This window comes from Ammospiza caudacuta, chromosome 6, assembly GCF_027887145.1.
Source record: "Ammospiza caudacuta isolate bAmmCau1 chromosome 6, bAmmCau1.pri, whole genome shotgun sequence".
In the NCBI taxonomy this organism is placed as follows: domain Eukaryota; kingdom Metazoa; phylum Chordata; class Aves; order Passeriformes; family Passerellidae; genus Ammospiza; species Ammospiza caudacuta.
In genome coordinates, this window is record NC_080598.1 from 65,184,269 (window position 1) to 65,211,118 (window position 26,850).

The 26,850-nt window shown below is 47.4% G+C and overlaps 1 protein-coding gene across 1 annotated transcript in view; it reads left to right on the forward strand.

Annotated features, from left to right (window-relative positions):
- MDGA2 (MAM domain containing glycosylphosphatidylinositol anchor 2) overlaps window positions 1–26,850 on the forward strand; it is a 209,088-nt gene that overhangs the window by 122,506 nt on the left and 59,732 nt on the right. Inside the window, exons 7-8 of the mRNA XM_058807283.1 lie at window positions 9,627–9,956; window positions 20,807–21,100. Coding sequence (XP_058663266.1) covers window positions 9,627–9,956; window positions 20,807–21,100 — 624 coding nt within the window. The remainder of the gene's footprint in view (window positions 1–9,626; window positions 9,957–20,806; window positions 21,101–26,850) is intronic.

The following is a 26,850-nucleotide window of genomic DNA, read 5'->3' on the forward strand; positions in this document are numbered from 1 at the left end:
TATCTGCCAGAGGCTCAGGCCTGTGAGCTCTTCCCAGGCTGGAGGGTCATGGATGAGTTCATAAAAGGCTCTCCAATAAAAACAGAGATTGTTTATTGATCCTTCTGCCCTTTCATTAGGACTTCCTGGAATTTTTCTGAGCAGGAATTTGATTTTGAAGGGAGTTTGCTGCTCTGAAGGACATCGTGAGGAGTCTGTTTGGCACCACGTGTCTGGAAGGATTTATCAGAAGGGAATTCAGGAGATGGGATTCATCTGAGCCCTCTCCTTGGGTTTGGATGAATACAATTTTCCCAGTTTTGTCCTGGGGGTCCTGGGGACAGTGGCTGGACATTCCCTATGTGGCCAGGTGGGAAGAGGCCAAAGGCACCTGCATTGGATCAGGAATTGTGTGGGAGCAGGAGAATGAAAGGGATTGTCCTGATTGCCCATTGTGCTGGAAACTGCTGGAGGACCTCGAGGGCTGTGTCCAGTTCTGGACCCCTCAGCTCTGGAAGGACCTGGAGGGGCTGGAGTGTGTCCAGGGCAGGGAACAGAGCTGGGAAGGGGCTGCAGAATCCCTGAGGAGCCGGGCAGGGGCTGCAGAATCCCTGAGGAGCTGGGCAGGGTTGCAGAATCCCTGAGGAGCTGGGCAGGGGCTGCAGAATCCCTGAGGAGCTGGGCAGGGGCTGCAGAATCCCTGAGGAGCTGGGCAGGGCTCACCTGGAGCAAAGGAGGCTCAGGGGCCCTTGTGGCTCTGCACAGCTCCTGCCAGGAGGGCACAGCCGGGGGGTCGGGCTCTGCTCCAGGGAACAGGGACAGGAGCAGAGGGAACGGCCTCAGGCTGGGCCGGGGCAGCTCAGGGTGGGCACAGCAGGAATTTCCCCACGGAAAGGGGGCTCAGGCCTTGGCACTGCCCAGGGAGGGTTGCAGTGCCCATCCCTGGGGTGTCCCCTGGAGGTGGCACTGAGAGCTCTGGGCTGGGGACAAGGTGGGCATTGGGCACAGCTGGGACTCTGACCTTGAAGTTCTTTCCCATCCTCAATTATTCTGGGATCCCACTGGAGACAAGGATAAAGGTTATTCTTACTCTTGACTGGCAGAAGTTATTAATTACTAAAGCTGATAATTGTTTTGGCAGGGTTTGTGCTGTACTTTAAATATTGTTTTAGATCCTGGCTGATAACACGCGGCAAGATCTGGGGACTTTTACCAACATTTTCTTTTTGGCAGAGAAAAAGTTGGATTTTTCCAAGTTTTTTCTCCTCTTGGAGGGGGAGGAAACCAAGAGGAGAAGGATGAGCTCAGAGTGGTTTCTTCTTTTCCCCAGGTGCTTTGCTGTCCTTGAAATGTGTTTTAAGACACTTCTACTGCTGCATCAAGCAACTGGGACTGGGATTTTTAGATCTCTGTCCAGTCTGATAAATAATTTTGGGAATTTTTACAGGATCCTGATATAGCTTTGAGGTATTTAAGAGTGGAAGAAAAAGTGTTGGAGGGAAATGCATTCCATATGCATTCCAGAAATCCAGGCTCTAGGGAAATCCTGAACTCCAACAAAGTTTCTGAGCCACCTCAAAAGCAGAAATGGGGATAATCCAGTGTGGAACCTTGGGAATGGGGGGTTTGTCTGGGACTGGGAGAATGGCTGAGTCTCATGTACAAAGAGGGAAGATTTTCAAAGGATCACTTTGGGGCAGGAAAACTCAGCAAGCCTTTTTTTGTTTTTCTTTGGAGGATGGCTTTGGCACAAGAATTAAACTTTTTAAAGGCCCTGGAGAACATCCAGCTGCCACATTCCAAGAATTTAAAATTTCTTTGGCAAGTGCAGAGCCCACTGGGGGTTGTGGCAGCTTCTCTGAAGGGTTTCATTTATATCCCAATCCTTGTCTGGCTTGTGACAAGAGTCCTGAATTCCCATTTTCTTGTGGGATGGGGCAGCCCCAATCCACTGCTCCATTCATGCCTTGTCAAGCTGGGATTTTGGAGCTTAGGAAATATTTTGGCTTTTTTACCCTTTTTCCTATGCTTGGGATTTTAAAAGTGACAAAATTCCAGCTGCTAAGTTGTCCCTGTTTCTTCTTGGTCAAATTCCTGTAGTTTTTGGAAATTTCACCCTCACTTGAATGTGTTGGGATCTCATCCGTGATCCATCATCTATATCCCCTTCAAATCAGGGAGGAAACACCTTTCCATCAGGAAAAATGTAAGGACACAGCAATTTCTGCCTCCAAACCCCATGACACCACTGGCACAGCTCCTGGCTTTTCCTGCGAGTTGAGGGTAGGAGGTTGTGAAATTTCCATCCTTGGAGGTCTTCAGTTCTTGGAAAACGCGTGGTATGAGCTGGAGATCGGAGAAGGAACACCCTGAGCTCAATCCCACCTGGCTATTTCTTGGAATTACGGAGTGGTTTGTGCTGGAAGAGATCTTAGAGATCATCTATTCCCAGCCCCCAACGTCTTTCCTCCCGGTGCCGCTGATTTCCATAGAATCTTTCCTTCTAAAAGCCGCTAAAAGAGGAACCACGCTGAGTTTCTCCCCCTTTGATCTCCCCTTCATCTCTTTAATGGATCAGATTTGGAGCAAGTTGTAAACTGAAATTTTCATCATTCAAAGGAATCCAAACCTCCCCCTCCTTCAAAAGAGCAGCTCCGAAGGAGCCGGGAGCTAATTAAGCCGAGCACACGGAAAAACAGGAATAAAAAACCCTTTTCTTTGCAAAATTAGCAGCAGTTTCTAAAAGTAGAGACAAAACCTGAAGTCTCTCCGTGGGATTTGCATTTAAATTGGAAGTGGGAATGCATCTGGCCTTGGAAGTGCCAAATAATTACTTGATATTAAAAAGTTTGGAGACGTTTTAGGAGAAGACGTTTGACATCTTAATTGTTCAGTGAGCTGCTGGAAGTTCAGGATTTTAAAATCTTCCAGCTCAAATCGTGTTGACAGGAGCAGAACGAGCTGGTGCTGAAATGCTGGGAATGTGGAGCTTTTTTTAGCAGGAATTTGCTTCAAGCCTGTCTTGGGATGCAGAGGGAACTCTGGGGAAGCAGCATTTTCTCAGTTACCTCAGAGTCTTTTCCTCATTTATTGGGAAGTGTTGGAAGAGGCTGCTCGGGGTGGGATGGAGTCAAAATCCCTGGAATTGTGCCCAAAATGTGTGGATGAGGACAAGGTTTAGTGATGACCACAGAGGTGGTACTGGTTGGTGGTTGGACTCGGTGATCTTAGAGGACTTTTCCAACCTGAACAATTCCATGATTCTAAATGCCCAATTTAAGGAATTTGAATTTTATGAGTGGTCCAAGTTGGAGTGTTGTCCCTAAAAACTCAGGCTATTTATTACATCACTCTCTTTTCAAATGATTGTTGAATTACTTTTTATTTCCTTCCAACCCAGACTGGTCCTTATGACCGGAATTGCATCCAGGTCTGGGCTTCTCAGGACAGGGAAGGTGTGGATGTGTTGGAGGAGGCCACGGAGCTGTTCCAAGGGCTGGGAATGTTCCCTGGAGAGGAGAAGGCTCCAGGCAGAGCTCAGAGCCCCTGGCAGGGCCTGAAGGGGCTCCAGGAGAGCTGCAGAGGGACTGGGGACAAGGCATGGAGGGACAGGAGCCAGGGAATGGCTGCCAGTGCCAGAGGGCAGGGATGGGTGGGAGATTGGGAACTGGGAATTCCTGGCTGGGCTGGGATTGCCAGAGCAGCTGTGGCTGCCCCTGGATCCCTGGCAGTGCCCAAGGCCAGGCTGGGCACTGGGGCACCCTGGGACAGTGGGAGGTGTCCCTGCCATGGCAGGGGTGGCACTGGGTGAGATTTATGTACATTCCAACCCTAATCATTCTGGGATTCTGTGCACACTTTGATTATGCTGAGCTGATATCCACAAACTCTATTATTTGGGGTGTGGTTTTGCTCTTCTATTCATAATTAAGTTTTACAATTAAACCAGAAATCTGTAATTTCCTCTCCATTATTTTCCTCTCCAATATTTTCCTGGTCCATGACGGCAAATGCGAATTTTTGGCAACCACGAATCTGAGTTTTTCCCATTTTTTCTCCACAGAATAATGCCAAAATGTATTTTCATGTAAAGAATGAAGTTTAATGACCGCACTGAGATAATCACTACTGAAAAAGATCTTTTTGACAGTTGTTAAAGTGTTTGGATAAGGGAATTTAAGGGAGTACGGGAGAATGTTAAAGACAGACCCAATTTTATTGCCCACAGCCAAAACAAACAAAAATTTGGTGTCTCTTCAGAGCTTGGGATAAAAACTTGGATTTTCCTTCTCTTGATTTGATAGCAGTGGACAAGTTACTGCCAAGACATCAGGGAAGGATTTCTGTGGGTTTTTATTCAGTGGGAATGAGGGTTTTGGGCAGTAAATGGATAGATTTAGGCTGGAATTCCAGATAAAAATAAATATGGACTGCAGAGCTCTTCCCATGTGGGATACAGGAGCAGATATTGTTGTTCCATCCATTATCACATCATTCCAGGATGGTTTGGCCAGGTTGGATGGGGCTTGGAGCAACCTAGGATAGTGGAAGATGTCCCTGATCATGGGGTTGGAACTGGACAATCCCTAAATTCATTTCCAATCCAATCCATCCTGGAATTCTGGGATCTTTGGCCATTTCCCTGCTGTGTCTCTGTAGTCCATTGTCCTTAAAAAATAGGTGAAGAATCTTTCCCAGGATCACAAACTCTTTTCCCCACATGTGAGAAGGAAACAGGAAGGGGTCAGGAGCACCTGGACACCAGGAAAGGTTTCCTGGCTCCTCTGACCCAGCCCACAGTGAGATCCAGGAGATCACAGAATTCTCTGTGATTTTGGAGGATTCTGGAAGTGGGGTGTGGCCGGGAATGAAATTATTGGAATATTGGAAATTTCCTCCTCTGGGAGCTCATGAAAAGGGCCAGGCTGGATTCTGAGTTTTCCAAACCTCCAACATCTTCTCCAAGACCATGCAGGGCTCCACATCTGCTTGAGTGAGGTTCTTCTCTGGTTCACTGTGAATGGGTCAAAACAAAATCGCTGACAAAAAGTGAAGGGAAACAACCAAAATTACTCCAAACCTCCTCTGGAGAGGGCACAGAAGGTGCCTCAAGGGGCCTCTGGCTGCTCAAAGAAGGTTAAAGCCAGAAATTTGGAGTTTTGCTGCTCCATGGCCCTGTTGTCACAGGTAAAACACGGACAGAACCATCAGCAACCACAAATCTGAGCCTTCCCTGTCCTGCATCCACTGGGGAAGCAGCCAGGGGTCCATAATTCTGATGTTAAAGCCTAAAAATGGTGCAGAAAATCGTGCAGAGCTTGATGTATTTAGTGGTGGTGTTTGAGCCATTGGAAATTGGTGAGGCAGGAACATTCTGAGGCATTAAAGGAAAATTTGGGGTTGATCAGGGAGGGGGTGGGAAAAAAACCAACTGAACCTGATGAATGCAAATAGACCTTGCTTGAGATCCTGAACTGCATTTTATTACTTTGAAAATATAATTAATGAGGGAGGGCAGGGACTGTTTGTGAGCAGTTTGAGGACAAAAGTTGTTTCATCTCGGATTGTTTGATCACATCCTCATTCTTTGGGGTCTCTTTGGAGTGAGGCTGGCACTTTGCTGAGTCTCAAAGAACAGTTTCAGATTTATTTGCACGTTTGCTGCTCCTTTGCAGCTCCGTGGGCTGGTGACGTTCCCAAAAATCCGCTGGGAGGGGTCTGCAGCAGCATCTCCCACATTTTGCTGGTTCATCTGAGGAATCCTGGAATGGTTTGGGTGGGAAGTGACTTTGGAGATGATTCCATCCACCCCCTGCCATGGCAGGGACACCTCCCACTGTCCCAGGCTGCTCCAAGCCCCAATGTCCAACCTGGCCTTGGCTATCCAGGGATCCAGGGGCAGCCACAGCTGCTCTGGGAATTCCAGCCCAGCTCCATCCCACCCTTCCAGCCAGGAATTCCCAATTCCCAATATTCCATTAAATCTCTTTAGGTTTATAACCATTCCCCCTTGTCTCTGCCTGTGTAAAAACCCCTTAACCTTTAATTTCTCTTTAATTTCTGTGTCGCACCCCATGAGAACTTCTCAGCACATAACTGATGCCACAGATACAAAATCCATGGCATGGCTCAATTTTCTTGGCATTTTGGAATGCCCTCCTGGAAATTTCCTCGTGGAAATGGAGGTGCAGGAATCTACAGCTGAGGAAAACCCAAGCCACTCTTTTATGGGATTGCTAGACAGAGGAAATGATACAAAAACCCCTTTTTCCTTTACCTGGTGGGTTTGGATCAAGCTCAGCTCAGGTGTTCCCAACGTGGTGGAAATCAGGAAGCTCTGCAGGGATTTTGGAGACCTCATCCATAGTCATGGAATGTTTGGGTTCAAAGAACCTTAAAGACCATCCACTTCCAACCCAGTTCTGCTTGCAAGAAACAGCTTTGACCCAAACTTTGAGGTTCTTGCCCCCTTTCCCTACCTTGGAATTTGTGCTTTTCTACAAAGGAAAGGTACCCTGACTTCCCTGCTAGACTTTGTTCAGTTCTAGGCAGGAGAAAATGCTGAAAACTCAGAAATAAAAATAGTTTATTGAGGTTATGAGCAACTAATTTGGGCTGAAACATTGCGCTGGTCGTGCCCATCGAGTTCTTTTTTGGTTTTCCCCTGCCTGAAAAGGATCTGCATAAAATATTGAGGGGTTTTTGTGTGTGTAAGCATTGTTTGTGCTGTTATTTCCACACACACAAAAAAAAGCTCAGCTCGTGCCTCAGAGTTTAATTCTCTGGCAGTTTCCAACTGGTTCAGCCTCGTGATTCCAACTTGGTAGTGCTGATTCCTGGGAATTGGCTGAGAATTCCCCAAGGGATGGAGAACTGCTAGGCAAAGAGGAGTGCAAAAAATTCCATTCTTGATTAAAGCCATGGAAATCCCTTAAATAAATATATGTAAATGAATAATGTAAATAAATTAAATAATGAATGAATAAATAAAATCAACCAGTTGGATGCTTTTAAGATGTGGCTGGAACTGAGGAGCAGCATCCAAAGTGATGCTTTTCCTAGAAAAATACCAAATTTTCCATTCTCTCCTTAAAAATGTTGCCTTACTCAATGGAGGAATCCTCTCCTACCCTGTGAGATTGAGGGTAAATAGCTCAAATTTAGACTTTCCCCCCCTATTTTGAAAAGACAGCCTAATAAGTAAGTAAGTAAGTAAATAAATAAATGTGAATTCTTTTCTGAGCTCTGGAAGTGTTAATTCTTTTCCAGGTGGTGGGAGTGCTCCTTCAGCATGAAATTTGTAAGTCCTTGTTTAAGGAGCTACTGAATTACCAAAATTGAGTTGGAATTACCAAAATTGAGTTCGAATTTGCAAAATTGTGTTGGAATTAGCAAAACTGAGTTTGAATTGACAAAATTGAGCTGGAATAAGCAAAACTGAATCTGAACTCACATTTTCACCACTCGTGGATGGAGTATATAGATTTTTTTTAGTATGTCCAAAGTATGGAATCTCTAGAACCTTCCAGGGCCTGAAGGGGCTCCAGGAGAGCTGCAGAGGGACTGGGGACAAGGGATGGAGGGACAGGAGCCAGGGAATGGCTCCCAGTGCCAGAGGGCAGGGATGGGTGGGAGATTGGGAACTGGGAATTCCTGGCTGGGCTGGGATTGCCAGAGCAGCTGTGGCTGCCCCTGGATCCCTGGCAGTGCCCAAGGCCAGGCTGGGCACTGGGGCTGGGAGCAGCCTGGGATAAGGGAAGGTGTCCCACCCTATGGAAAGGGTGGAATGAGATGGGATTTAAGGTCTCTCCCAACCCAGACCACAGTGGGATTCTGTGAAATGGATCCAGGACAGAAGGAATGGGGAGAGGAGCCCAGGGAATTGGGAAACATCTCAGGAGAAATCTCCATAAATGGTGGATATCAATATTTACTTCTACCCTGCCTGGGATCTGTACCATTTCTAACCAATAGTTTTTGTTTGGGACCATCCAGAAAAAACCACATGGAAAAAACCACTTGGATAAACCCATAAATATTCTTTGGCACATCTCTATAGGAAAAAAAAAAAGGGATTTGGGGATTTTGTCAGGAGCATTTTCTATTCAGTTCATCAAAAAATCTCTGTCCTTGGAAAGTTAAATGCCTGATCCTGAAGCATTCTCTCAAAAAAAACCACCAAAAAAATCAGGATCATCCCAACCCTCAGCTGATGTCAATGGGGGTGGAGTTTTGGAGAGTTTCAGGTTCATTTACAGAAAATTGAGGTGAGTGAGATACAGGAATATTTCATTCCTGGAGATTGAGGATGGAATGCCAGGATAAGATGCTCCTTTATGAGGAAGATGATGGGAGATGTGGTTTTCCACAGCTGCTGTGTCCCTGCTGTGGAGGTTATCCCTCAAAAAATCCCCATGTGGAACCCTGAGATTTCCTTATCTCTGGTAGGAGGTGGAGAATTAATTGGATTTGTACTGGGGGTTTGGATAGTGTTGGGCGCAGGAGAAATTCCAGATGGATTGGAGGCGACCCCACTGGTTGTATCAGTGATTTTAGGGTGATATTTCCCCTTTTTCTGGTGCTCTGACAGGACAGGGAGGAGGAAAAGCCTGGAAATCCCTCCAGAGGTGGAAAACAACCCCTGAAATCTCAGGAATTATTTTGGTTGGCAGCAGCTCAGCCTGATTTAGGTGCTGGGACTTTCTAGTTTTCATTGTGGAGGTGACAGTGCTTCACAGCTGCCTTATCCATGATGGAATTTAATCAGGATTTCAGTGCCTGGGAAAAATTATTCATGTGTTTAACATGTGCTTAGGAAGGTCCAAGGGTTAGGGTTAGGAGTTCCACCAAAAAATCCCAGAATTATTGGGGTGGGAAGAAACCCTCAAGTTCACCCTATTCCATCCCAGGATCAAGGACATCTTCAACTATCCCAGGTTGCTCCAAAAAGAACAAACCTGGCCTTGAAAACTGGTTTTTCCAGGGATGGAGCATCCATTGGCTCTCCAGGGAACCCATGCCAGTGTTTCATCCTAAAAATAATAAAATCATAATTCATACATGAAAATATTATATAAAATATTATATATTTCATATATAAAAATAATGTAATCAATTTCTGCCTGATATCTTGTTTATTTGCACACAAAAAAAGCTCAGCTTGTGCCTCAGAGTTTAATTCCGTGCCAGTTTCCAACTGGTTCATCCTCGTGATTCCAAGTTGGTGCAGATTCCTGGGAGTAAAATCAATCCTGTGGCTGCTGCCCCTTTGAAAATCATATTTAGGCCTCCAGTGTGTCTCCCCAGTTTTTTAAGTTCTTCTAAGTCTTCTGATGTTTACATTCTTGTAATGAACTTTTTTATACACTTTATGTAAATAACTTATTTGTTGCATTCTTCTCTGGAGGAGGAGAAATTTGATGGCCTGTTGGTTTGTCCAGTGTCATTGGAGAGGTGGCACTGTCACCCTCCAATCCACTGTCACTTTTGGAAATCTGTAAATGTTGGAGTCAAAATTAAACTCGCCCTCTTTTTTACCTTGGAGAGCTGTGTGTCTGCGTCATTTTATTTCATGTCCTACAGCAACACCAGCAAAGCCAAATTTCTACTCTATTATATAAAATTTCTCTTTTCTTTTTGTGTTCCAGCCTTAAAAAAAGGACGCTTCTGGATCACCCCCGACCCGTACCACAAGGACGACAACATCCAGATCGGGCGGGAGGTGAAGATCTCGTGCCAGGTAGAAGCCATCCCCCCGGAGGAGCTCACCTTCAGCTGGTTCAAGAACGGGCGGCCCCTGCGCAGCTCGGAGAGGATGGTGATCACCCAGACCGACCCCGACGTGTCCCCCGGCACCACCAACCTGGACATCATTGACCTCAAGTTCACGGATTTCGGCACCTACACCTGCGTGGCGTCCCTCAAGGGAGGCGGCATCTCGGACATCAGCATCGACGTCAACATCTCCAGCAGCACGGGTGAGGAGGAGCTCCTGGGCTGCATTTGTGGGGTGAAGGCACCTCGTGGTGGGGAGGGCTCCCAGCACGTTCCAGGGGCTGCAGGGAGCTGGAGAGGGAATGTTCATCGAGAGGTGGTGGCAGGAAACGGGGAGTGGGTTCAAAGGGAAAGAGGGGAAATTTAGGTGGGATGTTGGGAATTTGGAATTCCTGGCTGGGAGGGTGGGCAGGCCCTGGGAAGGAATTCCCAGAGAAGCTGTGGCTGCCCCTGGATCTCTGGAAGTGCCCAGGGCTGGGTCGGACAGGGCTTGGGGCAGCCTGGGATGGTGGGAGGTGTCCCTGCCCATGGCAGGGGTTGGAATGAGATCAGCGTTAATCCCAAACCACTCTGGGATTCTCTGACCCTTGATCAGGGAACCAGAGAAACATAGAAATTCTTGGTTTTATTTCCATCCGTTTTTTAATTTCTGCTCAATCCTTTTGAGGTGGATTGCTCATGGAGACAAATCCCACGTGCCCCTGCTGTGTCACCCTTCCCCAAAACCAGGGATTCATTTCTTCAGCCTGTTGCTAATTCCAGCTACATTTGCCAGTGGAACACACAGCTCAGAGATAATTAAATACCTGTGAGGTTGTGACAACAAATAGCTGGGCTGGAAAGGGGAAACCCTGCCAAAAGCCCTCCTGTGCAAAGGTCTGGGCTTTTTCTCCCCCTAATTAGAGAGTGGAGAATCCTCCTAATTAGAGAAATTAGAGGGTCTAAACTGGGGGGATCTGGAGCCATAAATGGGGTGAGGACAGAGAAATTCTTGGTGGGACCTCATTCATTTGGTCACTGTTCCTCAAATGTGATCAGGGGCTGAGTTGCTTTGGTCAAACAACAGAAACCTGAGGAGGTTCCGTGTTGGATCATTTTTGGTCATGGATGTGCTCCAGGGTTGAAGCTGCTCTGGAGCCAGGCTGGGAGAGCTGGGAATGTTCCCTGGAGAGGAGAAGGCTCCAGGCAGAGCTCAGAGCCCCTGGCAGGGCCTGAAGGGGCTCCAGGAGAGCTGCAGAGGGACTGGGGACAAGGCATGGAGGGACAGGACACAGGGAATGGCTGCCAGTGCCAGAGGGCAGGGATGGGTGGGAGATTGGGAACTGGGAATTCCTGGCTGGGCTGGGATTGCCAGAGCAGCTGTGGCTGCCCCTGGATCCCTGGCAGTGCCCAAGGCCAGGCTGGGCACTGGGGCACCCTGGGACAGTGGGAGGTGTCCCTGCCATGGCAGGGCTCCACCGGATGAGATTTAGTGTCTCTTACATCCCAAGCCATTCCATGGTTCCATGATTTTACTATCAGGAAAAGAATTGGGAGGATTCTTAGAGGAGAAGAGGCAACTTTGGAATGCTGGATGAGCATTCCATGCAGACTTTGTCAGCTGCCTGCCCAGGTGGAACAACCAGTGCAGGGTGTGCACTCATGCATCCAATAACTACTGAATTCCCTGGACTTCTTTGGGAATCCTGTGGAAAACTGATGGGATTTCCTGGAGACAGCCATTAGTTGGCCATTCCTATCAGCTCATCACAATCCCTGCAGGAAATGATGAATTCTGTCACCCCTTAAACTTCCTGTCCTGGAACACTCCAGAAAATCAGGAAAGGGGAAAAAAATCATGGAATTTGAGCTCAGCCTTTTGCAGTATCCTAAAAGGAATTCTGCTCTTGGAATGACTTCATTACCCAGCCGAGTGGAAGCTGAAATAGTTGCAGCGCTTTGAAGGTCATTACTGATTCATCAAGATTCATTACTGCTCTGCTAATTAGGAACAGAAGGCCCAGGCACAAACACATTTCCCAAATGCCACGACTTGCAGGGCTTTATTAACATCCCTCTGGATGTCTGGGATGGGGGGGAATTTCCTCTTCCTGGTGTTTGTGCAGCTCCTCCTGGAGTGGGGCTGTCAAATCCTAAGGAAGGAGGAAATCCATGAATTCTCCAGGAGGTTGGGAAGGGATGTGTGGCTCTGGAATTGCCCTTGTTTAGCAGGAATATTTTTTTTTTCCCTTGACATTTTCAGCAGGAAAAATCAGGGATTTATGTCCTGAGTATCTTACATAAATGGACCTGAAGTAATCCCCTCGCTGCTCCCCCCATATCTCAATAAAATAGGTCAGTGAAGAGTGGGAATCGAGACTCGAACGTGGAATATCTGCCCTAGAAAAACCCTGTCATCCATAAAACCCACCCTGGGCAAATGTTACCGAGAGCCAGGCTGGGTTTTTCGGGATATGTGGGATCATGCCATGGAAACCTGGAGGCAGAAGACGCTAAAAAAGCAACAAGATGTTAAAAATGCAACGAAAACCTCAATAAAGTGGGTTTGTGTTAAGCGAAAAAGAAGAGGTGGATTGGAGGGTGTCAGCCTGTGCAAGGGATTTTTTCTCTGCCTCAAATGTTGGATTTAAGCAGGAAGAATCAGCTTTGGGATTGGGATGGTTTGCTCTATTCAGGACACTCTTTTTATTCCCAAAAATCAGCATTTATCCCTTCTGCCTCATTCCCTTTCCACCTTTTCCAAGGAGACATCCTTGAGCAGGGAAGAGATTTGTTATTTTGGGCTGTTTTCCTTTATTTTCTGGTTTTGCTGCTCTGAATTACCACAGGAAGGTCTGGAGGAAGTGCTGATCCCTCTTTTTCTACGGGAGTCCTTCCTGTGGGTCATCCCCACCCTGTGTGGGCACAGCCAGATGTCCCACATGGAAAAACATCAGAAAAATTCCTGCCCTTGGGATAAGCCTGAGGATGTGCTGAGCTTGTACCACCTTGGGATGGGAACATCCCGGACCAGGACGTGGATTTTGGATGAGCACAGGGTGGCCTGGAGGCCTCCAGATCTCATGGAATCATGGAATCATGGGATCATGGAATCATGGAATTATGGAATCAGAAAATTATGTAATCATGGAATTATGAAATCAGAGAATTATGGAATCATGGAATTATGAAATCACAGAATTATGGAATTGTGGAATCATGGAGTCATGGAATCAAGGAGTTGTTTGGGTTGGAAGGGATCTTTGAGTTGGAAGGGCCACCTTCCACTATCTCAGGTTGCCCCAACACTTCCAGGGATAAATTTGCCTTTCCAGAAGTTCTGCCACATTCCAGGCAGAGAAATTCCTGGAGAGCTGCTCTGTGTGAGGCTCTGCAATATGAAAAGGGCTTCCCTGTCAAGCTAATCAGCTCTCCATTAAATAATGAATTAATTAAAGCTCCAGGCTGCTGTTCCAGGACCTGCAGCCTTGATCTGGTGGTGCCACAGGACTCCTCTGGTCATCCTGGTCCTGCTTTGATGAGACATAAAAGCGACCTTTATTCCAGTTCCAAATGTTTATTGGAATCACAGGCATTGCATAACGAGGATGTGGGGTTGGGGAGGTAATTAGTGGCTAATTAGGATATTTGTAAACCTTAAGCACCGTCCAGAGCGGTCGTTGATGGCAGAGGCCTTTGGTTATTGCAGCAAATGGATGGGTTTGGTGAGCTGCTATCCTTGGGATTTATCCTGGGAAGGAGCAGGGAGCAGAAGGGACAGGAAAATGCTGTATTTTGTTACAAATCTCTGTCTTTTATAGTTCTGGTTTTGTGCCGAATGTGCAGAGCTTTTCTTGTTGATTCCATCTTTGGGAGCTCCTTCCTGTCCTGCTCACAATCCCTTGGGGAATCTGATTTCTCTGGGATAAATCCACCCTCCATGGATTGATTCCAGCAGAATTTCTGTAATTTCTGGGATTTCCACACCCCCTGTGTGGCAGAGTCCCTTTGTTCTTCTCCAGAGTGCTGTGGATGGACTCCTCATCCCATGGTTCTCCTCATCCATGGATGCTCCTCAGCACGGGTCCTGCAAAAGCGCTGGAATTCATTTCCCTAATTTCCCACTGGCTCTGCGTCTTTGGGTTTTAAATGTTCCTTTTTCCTCCGTCTGCAGAGTGGTTTAGGGCTTCAGTGCTGTGTTCCAAGCACTGATCTTGGAATTATTTCCCTGCCTGAAGAGATTTTTTTGTCCAAAAATCAGGATCATCCCAACCCTCAGGATTGGAGCCTTTGTCCAAGGCCTCACCATCATTTCAGGGCAAGAGGAAACGGCCTCAGAAGTGGTTTAAATTGGAACTTAGGGAAAATTCCTCCTCAGAAAGGATGGGAAGGCTGTCCAGAGGGGTTCCCTTCCCTGGAAATGCTCAAAAAATGTGTGGATGTGGCACTTGGGGCCATGGGTTGGAGGTGACCGTGGTGCTGGTTGATGGTTGGACTTGGTGATCTTGGAGGGCTTTTCCAATTTAAAGGATTCTGTGATTCCAGAAAATCCATGGTGGATTTTGTGTCCTGACGTGCAGTTAGGAGTGGTTTGTGCCCCAGATTTCCCCTTTGGAAATTCCCCTTTGGAACTGGGACCTTGCCTGGGGGGACATAGGAGCTGGAATGATGGGAAAGCACCTGTGAAATGCCAGGAATTCCTGACAGGCCGCTCCATTTCCTTCCACACCAGGGCCTTGATGGACCCTCTTCCATGGGGATGAAAGAGTAAAGGAATTTCTCTTAAGTTTTCTTGGCTTCAGCTGCTTTTCCGATCATTTTCCTGGATCAGCAAATCTGGGTCCCTTCCAGCAGCAGCTCCTCAGTGTTCCCCAACATTCCTCCCAAAAAACCAGAGCAGCTGAGCAGTTCCAGCCTCTGTTTACAGACAGAAGCAGCATAATTATCCCTCAGGAATAATTATCCCTTGCTGCCCTTCCTGGGTGGAATGATCTTGCTCAAATCCATTTTGCGCCCCGGCTCAGCCCTGTCTTAACTCCAGCATCACGTCAGGGCATGAATCATGAGCTGGGCCCAAACTGCAGCTCTCAGGCAGAGGATGATTAATCCTGGCCACTCAGCCCTTCAAATTCATAAATATTGTACAAGTAGGACACACAAATAACTTTGTTCTCCCTTCCAGCCGGCACAGCGTGGATTCCTCAATATTCCTGAGCCAGGCTGGGCTGGAATTCCTTGGATAATGTGAATTCCAACAGCTCCTTGGGGAGATTCTCTCTGGATGATCTCCAGTTTCGGATGATTTCATGATGTGCTGCTCAAACACTCCTTTGCTGTGCATGATCCTAATTATCCAGATGAATCCATGTGGAGCAGCCTGGCCACATTATCCCAGGATTTTTCCCTGTCACTGACAGGGATTATTCCAAGGAAACGTTTTCCTCAAGGCTCCCAAGGACACAGAAGTGACAGCAACCCCCAAAATCCCCAGGGAAGAGCTCAGCAGGTGTGAGGCCACCACTTGTGGGGGCTCCTCGTCCCCCTCTGATTGTCCTGGAATCATGGAAATAATGGAATTCTTTTTAGAGCCCGTCCAGCCTCTGTGAGCAGGGCGGTTTTAATGGGATCAGAGCGCCTCTGAAGGATTTCTCTGTCTGCAGCTTCTTGCCTCTGCCAACGGCTCTCTGGCATTTAATTAATCTGTCTGATCCGTTAATTAAGCTGGAATTTGATCCATCAGGACTTCAGAGAGCTCGAGTAGAACTAACAACACCCAGAATACACAAGGAATAAACATATTAGGCTCAGGAGTTTTGGGTTTTTTTCTCCGAAATGTATGTCTTGTCCTGACCCCGTTCTCCTCTAGACCATGCTGGATCATGGATCCTCTGGAATTTCACTGGAACTGCCACAGGAGAGCAGCTGGAAGAGTTCCTGTCTGGTTTTACTCTCTCCAGCAGCAGGAATGTCCGTCTGGGGAGCAGAACAAAGAATCAGAGGACAGGAGAGCAGTGACCTCCTGCCACCTCACCCCATGCTGGATGAGCAGCCCAGGGAGGCTGAGTTGTCTCAGATATTTTATTTAAAACCAGGGTTGGACACAGATCAGCAGAACCTGCTCACCACGGGCCACTGCCCACTCACAGGGTGACAATGTGGCTTTAAATCGGTGCTACCAAAGTGTCACCAAGGCTGTTTGTTCCCCAGGCGTCACCAAAGATTTTTGTTCTCCAGGCGTCACCAAAGCTTTTTGCTCTCCAAGTTTTGTTCTCCAAGTATCAACAAAGCTTTCTTTCCTCTGAGTGTCACCAAAGCTTTCTGTCCTCTGTCACCAAAGCCTTTTGTTCTCCAGGCGTCACTTTTCTAAGTGTCACCAAAGCTTTTTGTCCTCTGAGTGTCACCAAACCTTTTTGCTCTCCAAGTTTTGATCTCCAAGTGTCAGCAAAGCTTTTTTTCCTCCGAGTGTCACCAAAGCCTTTTGTTCTCCAGGTGTCACCAAAGCTTTTTGTCCTCCGAGTGTCACCAAAGCCTTTTGTTCTCCAGGTGTCACTTTTCCAAGTGTCACCAAAGCTTTTTGTTCTCCAGGTGTCACCCTCCGCTTCAGGAAACTGCTGAGGGTGTGAATTTATTTTAAACCCCTTGGTGCAGCAATAAGAGAACCTTTGTTGTTTCCACTTAGGATGAGGAAAAAGGATGGATTTGTCCTTTTCCAGGCCGGGCAGTGGGCTGCAGGAATGAGGGAACATTTCTTGTTTCCATCCAGGATTTGGGTAACTTTTCATTCTGCAAGGCAGGGGCAGAGCTGCCCTTTCCTTGGAGCTGCAGGAGCACTCAGGAAGAGGCTGAGCCCTCCGGGGCTCTCCTTGTGCCACAGCAGCACCTGCTGGGAGACAGCAGCTGGCACAGCTGGTGACAGCCTGGCACAGTTGGTGACAGCCTGGTGACACCTGCCTGGCACCCTTCCCTACCCATCCCAACTTGGCTGGCACACCCTTGGTTCACCCCTGCTCCTTTCCTCATGGATTTGAGCCCCCAGAGCCACCTTTGCCTGCTCATCTTTGCACAAGGGGTGGAAAGAGAGGAAACAGCCCCAGGTTGTGCCAGGAGGGGTTTAGTTGGGTATCAGGGAGAATTTCTGCCTGGAAAGGGTTTAGTTGGATATCAGGGAGAATTTCTGCCTGGAAAGGGTTTAGTTGGATATCAGGGAGAATTCCTGCTTGGAAATGAATTCTCCTTTCCAGGGCAGGGGTGGAGTCCCCATCCCTGGAGGGATTTAAAGCCCCTCTGGATGTGGCGCTTGGGGCAGTGGTGGCCATGGAACAGTTGGACTCAATGATCTCAGAGGATTTTCCAACCTGAACAATTCCATGATTCTCTGTGTCTAACCTTGCTCATCCAGACTCACCATTCCCTGCTCTGGGGTCTCCCAAAATGTTTGGGGGAAAAAAAATTCCAATTTTTATTTTCTCCTCAATCCTTTTGAGGTAGATTGCTCATGGAGACAAATCCCACATGCCCCTGCTGTGTTACCCTTTCCCAAAACCAGGGATTCATTTCTTCAGCCTGTTGCTAATTCCAGCTACATTTACCAATGGAACAGACAGCTCAGAGATAATTAAATACCTGTGAGGTTGTGACAACAAATAGCTGGGCTGGAAAGGGGAAACCCTGCCAAAAACCTTCCTGTGCAAAGGTCTGGGCTTTTTCTCCCCCTAACTAGTGAGTGGAGAATTCTCCTAATTAAAGAAATTAGAGGGTCCAAATTAGGGGGATCTGGAGCCATAAATGGGGTGAGGACAGAGAAATTTGTGGTGGGATCTCATTGTTCCTCACATGTGCCCCACAGGTGCAGCCAGGCTTTGGATTGATGGCATTGTCCCTGGAATTTTTCATCTTTGAGCAAAGATTTGGGGCTTTTTCTCCCTCTAATTAGAGAGTGGAGAATCCCCCTAATTAGAGGGTCTAAATTTGGGGGAGCTGGGGCCATGAATGGGGTGGCGGACAGAGAAATTCTTGGTAGGACCTTGTTGTTACTCAAAAGTGACCCAGAGGTGCATCCAGGCTTTGGATTGATGGCGTTGCCCCTGGAATTCTTCATCCTAATGGATGGCCTTGTCTCTCCTGTCCCCTGTGCTGCTTCCAGGAACAGCAGGAATAAATCCTGGGAACCATAACGAGCTCTCAGCTGCCTCGCAGTGACAGGCACTGCAAAATGCCACGGGAGACGAGGAGTCAGGGATTGGAGGGGATCTTTCCATCTGGGACACTGACAGAGCCTTCCTTATCAGCTGTCACCACCCTCGTGGTGCTGCTCCTTATCTCAGCGAGGTGCAGCTTTTTCTGCTGTGCTGTTATCTCTGCTTTTTCAGGAAAAACTGGTGGGAAAAGAGGGGGAATTATTGTGCTTGCACAGGGGATTTTCATCATGGATCTGCTTTTTTCTCCCTCCAAACATGGACGTGCTTCTTTTTTTTTCCCAAATTTCCTGCCTTGTCCCAGCTGGAATGGCTGATTCCCAGGTTGGGATCGGATAGCTCAGACTGGGATTGGATAACTCAGGCTGGGATTGGATCGCTCAGGCTGGGATTGGATTCCCAGGCTGGGATTGGATAGCTCAGACTGGGACAGGATTCTCAGACTGGGCTTGGACAGCTCAGACTGGGATTGCATTCCCAGACTGGGATGGGATTGCCAGGTTGGGATTGGATAGTTCAGACTGGGATTGGATTCCCATGTTCAGATTGGATTCCCAGGTTGGGATTATGTTCCCAGGCTGGGATTGTGTTCCCAGGCTGGGATTGTGTTCCCAGCTGGGATTTTATTCCCAGACTGGTACTGGATAGCTCAGACCAGGATTGGATAGCTCAGACTGGGATTGGTTAACTCAGACTGGGATTGTATTCCCAGACTAGGATTGGATAATTTTTGCTCACCCTTTGCTCTCACACAGCCTGGAATCCCTGGAAATGTTTGGGATCTGGAAGAGGCTGCCAGCACCACATGTCCAGGGCTAGCTCCACAGGGACAATTCCCAGAGGGAGAATTCCCATCCGGGCCCCAGCTGGGGCTGCAGCAGAGCTGGCTGGGCCGGCCCAGGGCTTTTCCCTCGGGATATTGGGATCACAGGGACCTCAGGATGTCAGGGATCTCATCCCAGTAAGCCCTCATCTCTGGAGGGCAGTGAATCCCTGAGCCAGGGCAGGCTGAGATTCCCAGGGAAGCCTGAGGAGCCTCCAGCATCCATCCAGCTGGGAAAGGCCTGCATCCAACAGCCCCAGCTGGGAGCAGATCCACTGCACAGGCTGGGAGAGGACAAATCCAGGAATTTTCCTGATCCACAAAGGGTTCTGTCACATTTGCCCTCAGCTGGGAAGCCACAAGCCAGGGGAGCTGGAAAATCCTGGCCACAGGCAGACACCTTTCCCTCTGAACTGTATTTTCCTTCTTGGAACAACACATTTCCCCCACTTTGGTCCCGGATTTCATAGTGCTCCAGCTCCCCTGGGAATTTTCCTGTGCACAGAACCTGCCGTGGCACAAAACCACATAACTGAAAATTAATAATGTTTTATTCATATTGGTAATGTTTTATTAAGCAGTTGTTGTTTATTTCTTTTTCATTTTTCTGGATTTTTTTTTAATATAAAATAATTTTTCCTTCCCTTCCCTGTGGAAAAAGCTCTTCCCATGTCTGCCTGTCCCACCTGACAGGAGCTATTAAAGCCTTCAAAACAGCTGAAAGCAGCACTTTGCTTCCTGTGAAAGGCCCAGATTTCAACTGTGATTCCTACCAGGCTTGTCAGGGCTGGAGACAGGGAGCAGATCCCAGGGGAAAGCTGGAATTGCTTCTCACTGGGACGAGTTTGTTGTTTCTGTCCCCTGGGGGTTGAAAATTGCTCTGGAATATTTTTCCTGCAGACAGGAGGGAGGTGCAGGCTGGGTTTTGTCAGGCCTGGCATTGCAGGAAAGGAGCTGAGGGAAGGGCAGGGAGGAGAGGAAAAGCTCCTGAAGGGGTTGTGTTCCCACAGGGAATGTCTGCCCTTGCTGCAGGGAAGATGAGTTTTCAGGAGGCATCAAGGGAAAAGGAGGGTGGGCAGTGTTTAAATCAGGATTTTCCATCTCTCCATGCATACCACAGCATTCCAAAAGTGTTCCAAGCAAGGCTGGACACCTCCCACTGTCCCAGGGTGCCCCAGTGCCCAGCCTGGCCTTGGGCACTGCCAGGGATCCAGGGGCAGCCACAGCTGCTCTGGCAATTCCAGCCCAGCCAGGAATTCCCAGTTCCCAATCTCCCACCCATCCCTGCCCTCTGGCACTGGGAGCCATTCCCTGGCTCCTGTCCCTCCATCCCTGTCCCCAGTCCCTCTGCAGCTCTCCTGGAGCCCCTTCAGGCCCTGCCAGGGGCTCTGAGCTCTGCCTGGAGCCTTCTCCTCTCCAGGGAACACCCCCAGCCCTCCCAGCCTGGCTCCAGAGCGGCTCCAGCCCTTAGAGGAGCTCCATGGGTTTCTCTGGATTTGCTCCCCCACATGCACATCCTTGGTGTCCTTGGCCATCACCTGCTCACTGTGAGGTGCTCCTGCTCCATGGGGCTGCTGGGAATAATTACAGCGTCCTTTTTGGAATTGTTAATTCCTGTCTACATGGAATAAACACCACTTGATGGACCTCAGCTGCATTTTGGGGTCAGGCCTCCAGTTCTGAGGTGATTTCTCAGTTGCCGCAACCCTTCCTCATCCACAGCCATTTATCCATGCGCTGGATAAAAATCAGCAGCCAGGCTGTTCTAAAAAAATGGGATTTAGTGCCAAATGGTCCTTTAAAGGAAAGCAGAACTGGCAGTGGGGGAGTGAGCGATGGTGGGAGGGTACTGGGAGCACTGGGAGGGCACGAGTGTCACAGCAGAGCTGGGAAATCTCCTCTGAGGCTCTCCAGGCCGCTGAGAAGTAAATGTGGGAGCTTCCAAAGGGCACAACCCACACATTGCTGTGGATAAATCCCCTTTTCCGTGGATGGTCCTGGCAGGAAATCCATTCCCGGTGCCTGATTGCTGACCCCTCTCCTGTCCCCTTGGCAGTGCCCCCCAACCTGACGGTGCCTCAGGAGAAGTCCCCGCTGGTGACGCGGGAAGGGGACACCATCGAGCTGCAGTGCCAGGTGACGGGGAAGCCCAAGCCCATCATCCTGTGGTCACGGGCTGACAAGGAGGTGGCCATGCCCGACGGGGCCCTGCAGACCGAGAGCTACGACGGGATCCTGCGGATCGTCAACGTCTCCCGGGAAATGAGCGGGACCTACCGGTGCCAGACCAGCCAGTACAACGGGTTCAATGTCAAACCCAGAGAGGCCTTGGTGCAGCTCATCGTGCAGTGTGAGTAAAGCCTTGCTTTCCCTCGGTTTTCTCTTTGTTGCGCTGAGGAAAGGCTGATTTATTCCTCACCTAAACAAACAGCGGCAAGAGTCTTACGGCTGTTACATATTTGATGTGGGGTTGTTTGTCTCTGTAGTTCCCTGAATCCATGAATTCCATGTAAATGTGGAAGTAAAAATGACATAGGAGTCTCATTTCTGGTAAGAGAAACCAGAAAAATATCAAAACAAAAAAAAACCAAGCAAGTGTGAGGCAATCATTATTTTCCCCACAGCTTTGAATTCCTTGACACACGAACAAGCAGATGAGATGGGAGCATGTATTTCTCTAAATGTTGAGCTGATCCTGAGCTCATTTGTTGCTGCTGTGTAAAACAAGGAGGGGAAAAGGAGGGCAAGAACTGTTCCCTGGGAGCTGATCCGCATCCAGATCCAGCCTGCTCTGCTCTGCCAGCCAGCCTCGGGAATGCGGAGGGAAAAGGGGGGAATCAGTTATTTTTTATTTTGGATACATGTGGTGTTATTTGTCAGAGCACGGAAAGCCTGGTTTGAGGTGGCTTCTGGGGAATAACGGGGGGATAAGGAGCCATTCTTTGGGCTGAGTGACTTCCCTGCCTCTGCTGCTCTGTCAGGACTTAATTTGGGAGTTTTATGAAGTGCAGCCCTCATTTATTCCACTTTCAGATGCCCCAATCTTCTGTCACTTGGCTTTTTAGGAGCGCTCGGTGCTCAGCACAAGTGACCTCTTTCAGGGCCTCCAGGGAAGAGCTGCTCCTCACACGTCCTCAGTGCTGATAAGCAACTGATTTGTTTTTCCTGGCTCTGCTTTGTAACAGACTATGGATGCATTGATTACATGGCTGGGATCTGCAGGACTTCCACCCCAGCTTCTTCCTGCTGCTCCAGCTTTAAATCCCAAAGTCGAGGCTGAAGGGAGGATGGAATCTCCTCCCCTGTGGGTTTCTCTTGTTGTGTTAGGAGCGGGTTCATCCCACTGGAATTAGAGTGAGGGATCTGTGCCTCCTGTCCTTGGCTCAGTCATTTTTTCCTGGAGCAAAAGAGGCTCAGGGGGCCCAAGCCCAGCATTGCTTGGATTCATTGCACCCACAGCAGGAATCTCCCCATGGAAAGGGATTGGCACTGCCCAGGGAGGTTTGGAGTGCCCATCCCTGGAGGTGTCCAAGGAATTTCTGGAGGTGGCACTGAGAGCTCTGGGCTGGGCACAGGGTGGGCATTGGGCACAGCTGGGACTCTGATCTTGGAGCTCATTCCCAACCTCAATGATCCTGGGATTCTCTGAATCTGGGAATGAGAACCACCACAGAAACAGTAGAGTGTTGATCCTTCTAAATAAGGAGAGGGGAAGTAAATTCTTTCTCCTTTTTCTGGTATGAATTTGCTGAGAAAAGTAGAAAATATTTTGTGTCTGAGGAATTCCAACAGCTTTGCACTTCCTCAGGACCTGAGGTAGTTCCTGGTGGATCCCATGGGATGACTCTGCTGACTCTCAGATTCTGGGATGCATTGCTGGGGTTGCTGTTATTTTCCCACCTTTTCCTGCTGCCAAACCCCCTCTTTTGATTCATTTTTATTCTGCTTGAGATGCAAAATTTTCCTAATTCTGAAAGAAGAGGCACAACCTGAAAACGCTTCCAAGAAGCAGGAGTTCAACAGGTATTTCCAGGCGTTTTCCCTTTCATCTCTCCATGTTTAGAATTCTGCTCCCTTTGTTCACATCCTGGCAAGTGACAAATTGGAGATGAATGGAGAAAAATTATGGAAAGCTTTGATTATTTTTCCTGTGGGAGGAAAGTTTTTGTTCCCAACGACTTGAGCAGCGTTTCTGTACTGACGGTGGCATTTAACCAATTGTCATGAAAACCAGTTCTTTTCAGAATTTGGGAATATTTATCCTGGATGCTTCCATCACTGATGAGCGGGGAAAGATTTTTAATGGAACTCTTTTATTTAGAGAATAACTAATGGATTTCACTGTGGATGTGCTGAGTGAGAATATTCCCATGCTTGGGAAGATTCTCCTTGTGACACTCATTAAAAGTGGTTAATTAATCTATTTTCAAGGAATTATGGAATATCCTGAGTGGGAAGGGACCCAAAAGGATCACAAATCCAACCCCTGGCCCTGCACAGACACCCAACAATCCCACACTCTGCAGCCTTGGGAATGTGCTCATTCCCTGGGAATCTGTTCCACAGGGCAAATCCTTCTGTGGAATTACTGCTCCAGGCCACACCTGTTGGGTCAAGCTAAAGAGAAATGAAAAGTAAATTCAAATATAAAGGATTTATTTTTAATTTGACCCCCTCATCTAATGAGGTTTTTTTTTTCCTCACCTCTGTTCTCTGCTGCCATCCCTTTATCCCATCTCAGTGATGTCAGGATCCCAGCCTGGGAGTTCTCCAGGAAAATTGTGGATTTTGGTCTTGCTCAGTTTGTCCTTGAACTGTGGTTTAAGATTTTTTTATGTGTGTGCGTTTACCTTAAATCCTAAAACTTCTCTAGGAAAACGAGAATCCTGGAGTCACAGAATGGTTTGGGTTGGAAGGGAATTTCAAACCCATCCCATTCCAACGCCCTCCACGGGCAGGGACCCCTCCCACTGTCCCAGGTTGCTCTAAGATGAGATTTCCCATCATGGGTTGGGTGGGAGATTGGGAATTGGGAATTCCTGGCTGGGCTGGAATTGCCAGAGCAGCTGTGGCTGCCCCTGGATCCCTGGCAGTGCCCAAGGCCAGGCTGGACACTGGGGCACCCTGGGACAGCGGGAGGTGTCCCTGCCATGGCAGGGGTGGCACTGGATGATCTTCAAGGTCCCTTTCCAACCCAAACCACTCTGGGATTCTATTTTATGATCTTCCAGCTGCAAATGTGGATAAATGAATTTTTAAGGAATAAATCAAACCCTGCTGGTGGCAGACAGGGCTCAACCCAGGGATGATTTGCCAGCCCCACTTTTCCAGCTGCAGGAAAGGGTCGGGACATAAAAGTGCCACCAGGTGCCACCTTGGGCAGCATTTCCATCACGTCCCATCCCAAGTGATCAGAGCAGTGAGGACGGGATTGTTTTCCCCATCTCCCTTTTCCTTCTGCACTCCATAAAATCCTATTTAGAGCCCAAACCTCTTCCCAAACTCATCCATCTCCAAACCCTTGGAATGCCTCTTAAAACATCCAAGATACTTCATGGAAGCCTGGCTGGCAGAGCTTTGCTGGCCACATTGGGATGTTCCAGAATTTCCTGTTCTGCTGGAGCTCAGCTTTATTTGTGTCATTCTTCCTTGGTAATAAATCCCAAATAATTCTGGGAAAGGGGCTCATCCTGCAGGGATTAGATTTGGAATGGAACTGAGCTAATTAAGGAGAAAGATGAGGCTGAGTGATGATCTCAGGTGCTGAGGGAGCAGCAGAAATGCATTATTCCCATTTTCCATCAGCTGGAGGATCCAACCCTGAGTCCTCTTTCCTTGATTTTCGATTTCTTTGCAGCTGGGAATGGGAAAAGGAATTTTTCTGCCTTGGAAAGGCAACTTGGCAGCTCAGGAATATGCTGGGTCTGCTCTGGAAATATCTGCCTAATTAAATATTTATATGCAAATATTGTATTAATAATGAAATAAAAATTGTTGTGAGGGAAGGAAACGTTCCCCATCCCAAATGGGACTGAGATTAATGAGCTAAAAACTCTTGGAATTTTAGGAAAGTCATTGGGAGAAGATGTTTGAACAGGTACGGTGGCCAATCTCTGTGGGAATTTACCAACTTCATGGAATTGTCTTGGGAATGCAGATCAGGAGTGTGGTAAAACTCCCAAAGAGTGAAATCTTCCAGATTATAAAATTTTAATTATGAAAACTCATTAAAAAGGGATAACCAAGCAATCTGAGAAATCAAGTGGGGCAAATATCTGGATTTTAAAACAAATCTCTTATAAATCTATGCTTAGGCAGGCTGGAATGATGAAGGAAATCAGAATTTGCATTTAATATTAATATTATTTACATTTTTTTTTTTCCCTCTTATGATTGAAGATTTGAGTGGGAAAAGCTGATTAATATTCAGGACAAATATTACATAACCCAATCCATTCCCAGGCTGGTGCGTTTATCACTTTCTGAATGAATTCTTTCTCTGCAGATAAAAGTTGGGTTTAATTTGGGCTGTTTGTGGGGGGAGAAAGGACAGCCTAAAAACAAGTTTAGAAGAGGGTCCATTTTTTAAAATTTTTAGCTGTTTTTTTCCTTCTCTTCCAATGATGTAATGACCTTAACAACTTGAAAATATCAAAATAATGGTGCTCCCATTGCTTTGATAATTTTGATTTGCTTTCCAAACTGGGTTTTTCCACTTTCCTGCCCAAAAGGATTTTCCCAGGATATGGCAGAGGTCGATGCTGCTAAACTGAGCTTAAAGCTTGGACCTTCCCGTGGGGATATTTATTGCTACGTTTATTTTATATATAAATACAGAGAGATTGAGGCACTCCAGGTGGATAATTCCCATGTTGGGGATTTTAACCAATGGATCCCTCCCTGCTCCTTAATTCCTAGTCCAGAAACTTCCCAGAAAATTGTAAAACAGCAAAATCTATTCTCTAGGATCGTCATCTGATTGAGGCTGATTTCAGAATAACCCAGAGGCAAGGATGGCTTTGGGTGTAATTTATCCACATGGAGCAAGGCAGGGAAAAAACAGGGAAATCACAGATGGCTGGACCAGGAAAGAGAAATCCCAGGAGCTTTTTGACATTTAGCAAGGTCAAGGGCAGCGTGAGTTTGGTGACCCAGGGAGGTGATGAATATGCAAACCCTGGTGCCGTGGAAAATTTAGATGAGAACCAGATAATTTGAATTTTTTTCATATTTTTTTTAATTAAAATTATTATCAGGGATAGGCCTTCCTGTCAGAAATTGCAAAAAACCCAAAGCACTCCAGAACCTGAATAAACAGAGACGTTATTGAGAGAGGTAATATGAATTATTTATATTGGGGTTTTTTGGGAATTGGTCTTGGAGAGGATAATCCTGCACTGTCTGAGAGCAGGAGCAAAGAGTCTTCCAAACAAAAATGGTTTTGGAAGAAGAAAAAATGAGTGGAAAGAGATGTAAATATTCCATATCCATATTCAAAATAGGAAGGATCAGAGCTTTGGCTGATCCAAACCTCATCCAACCTTGAACACTTCCAGGGATGGAGCAGCCACAGCTTCTTCTTCTATTCCCAATTCATAACAGGTTAAGAGGTTGGATTTGAAGGGAAAATGGGAATTCCAGCCCCAAAGAGCTGAGGAAAACTCATGGGATTATTCTTTAAACCTTATGGAGTTCAGGGATATCCATCCCCACAGTTACCATGGGAAGAAGGTGAGCAGCAGGATGAGAGGGAATGTTGTGACTGGAATAAAAAGGAGTCACAAAAACCAAGGACAACTCAACACCAGCCAGGGAAAGGTAAATTGGAATAATTAACTTGTCCTTGTAGTTAATTTTTAACGGCAGAAGATGCTGAGTAAATATAATTCCTTTGTTGTCCTGTAATACTTAGGAGATTAATTCCCATAATTACACAAAATATGGATTTCGACAGAACTCTGCTCGCAAAGGGCTGCATTAAAAATTAAGATTATTTGGACTGACACAGGACACAAATAACGCTGTCCATGGATGCTGCTGGAATTCATCCCAGCTGATTTTTTAGCTCCATATAAATCCCTCTCCTCCTGTCTCACTTTC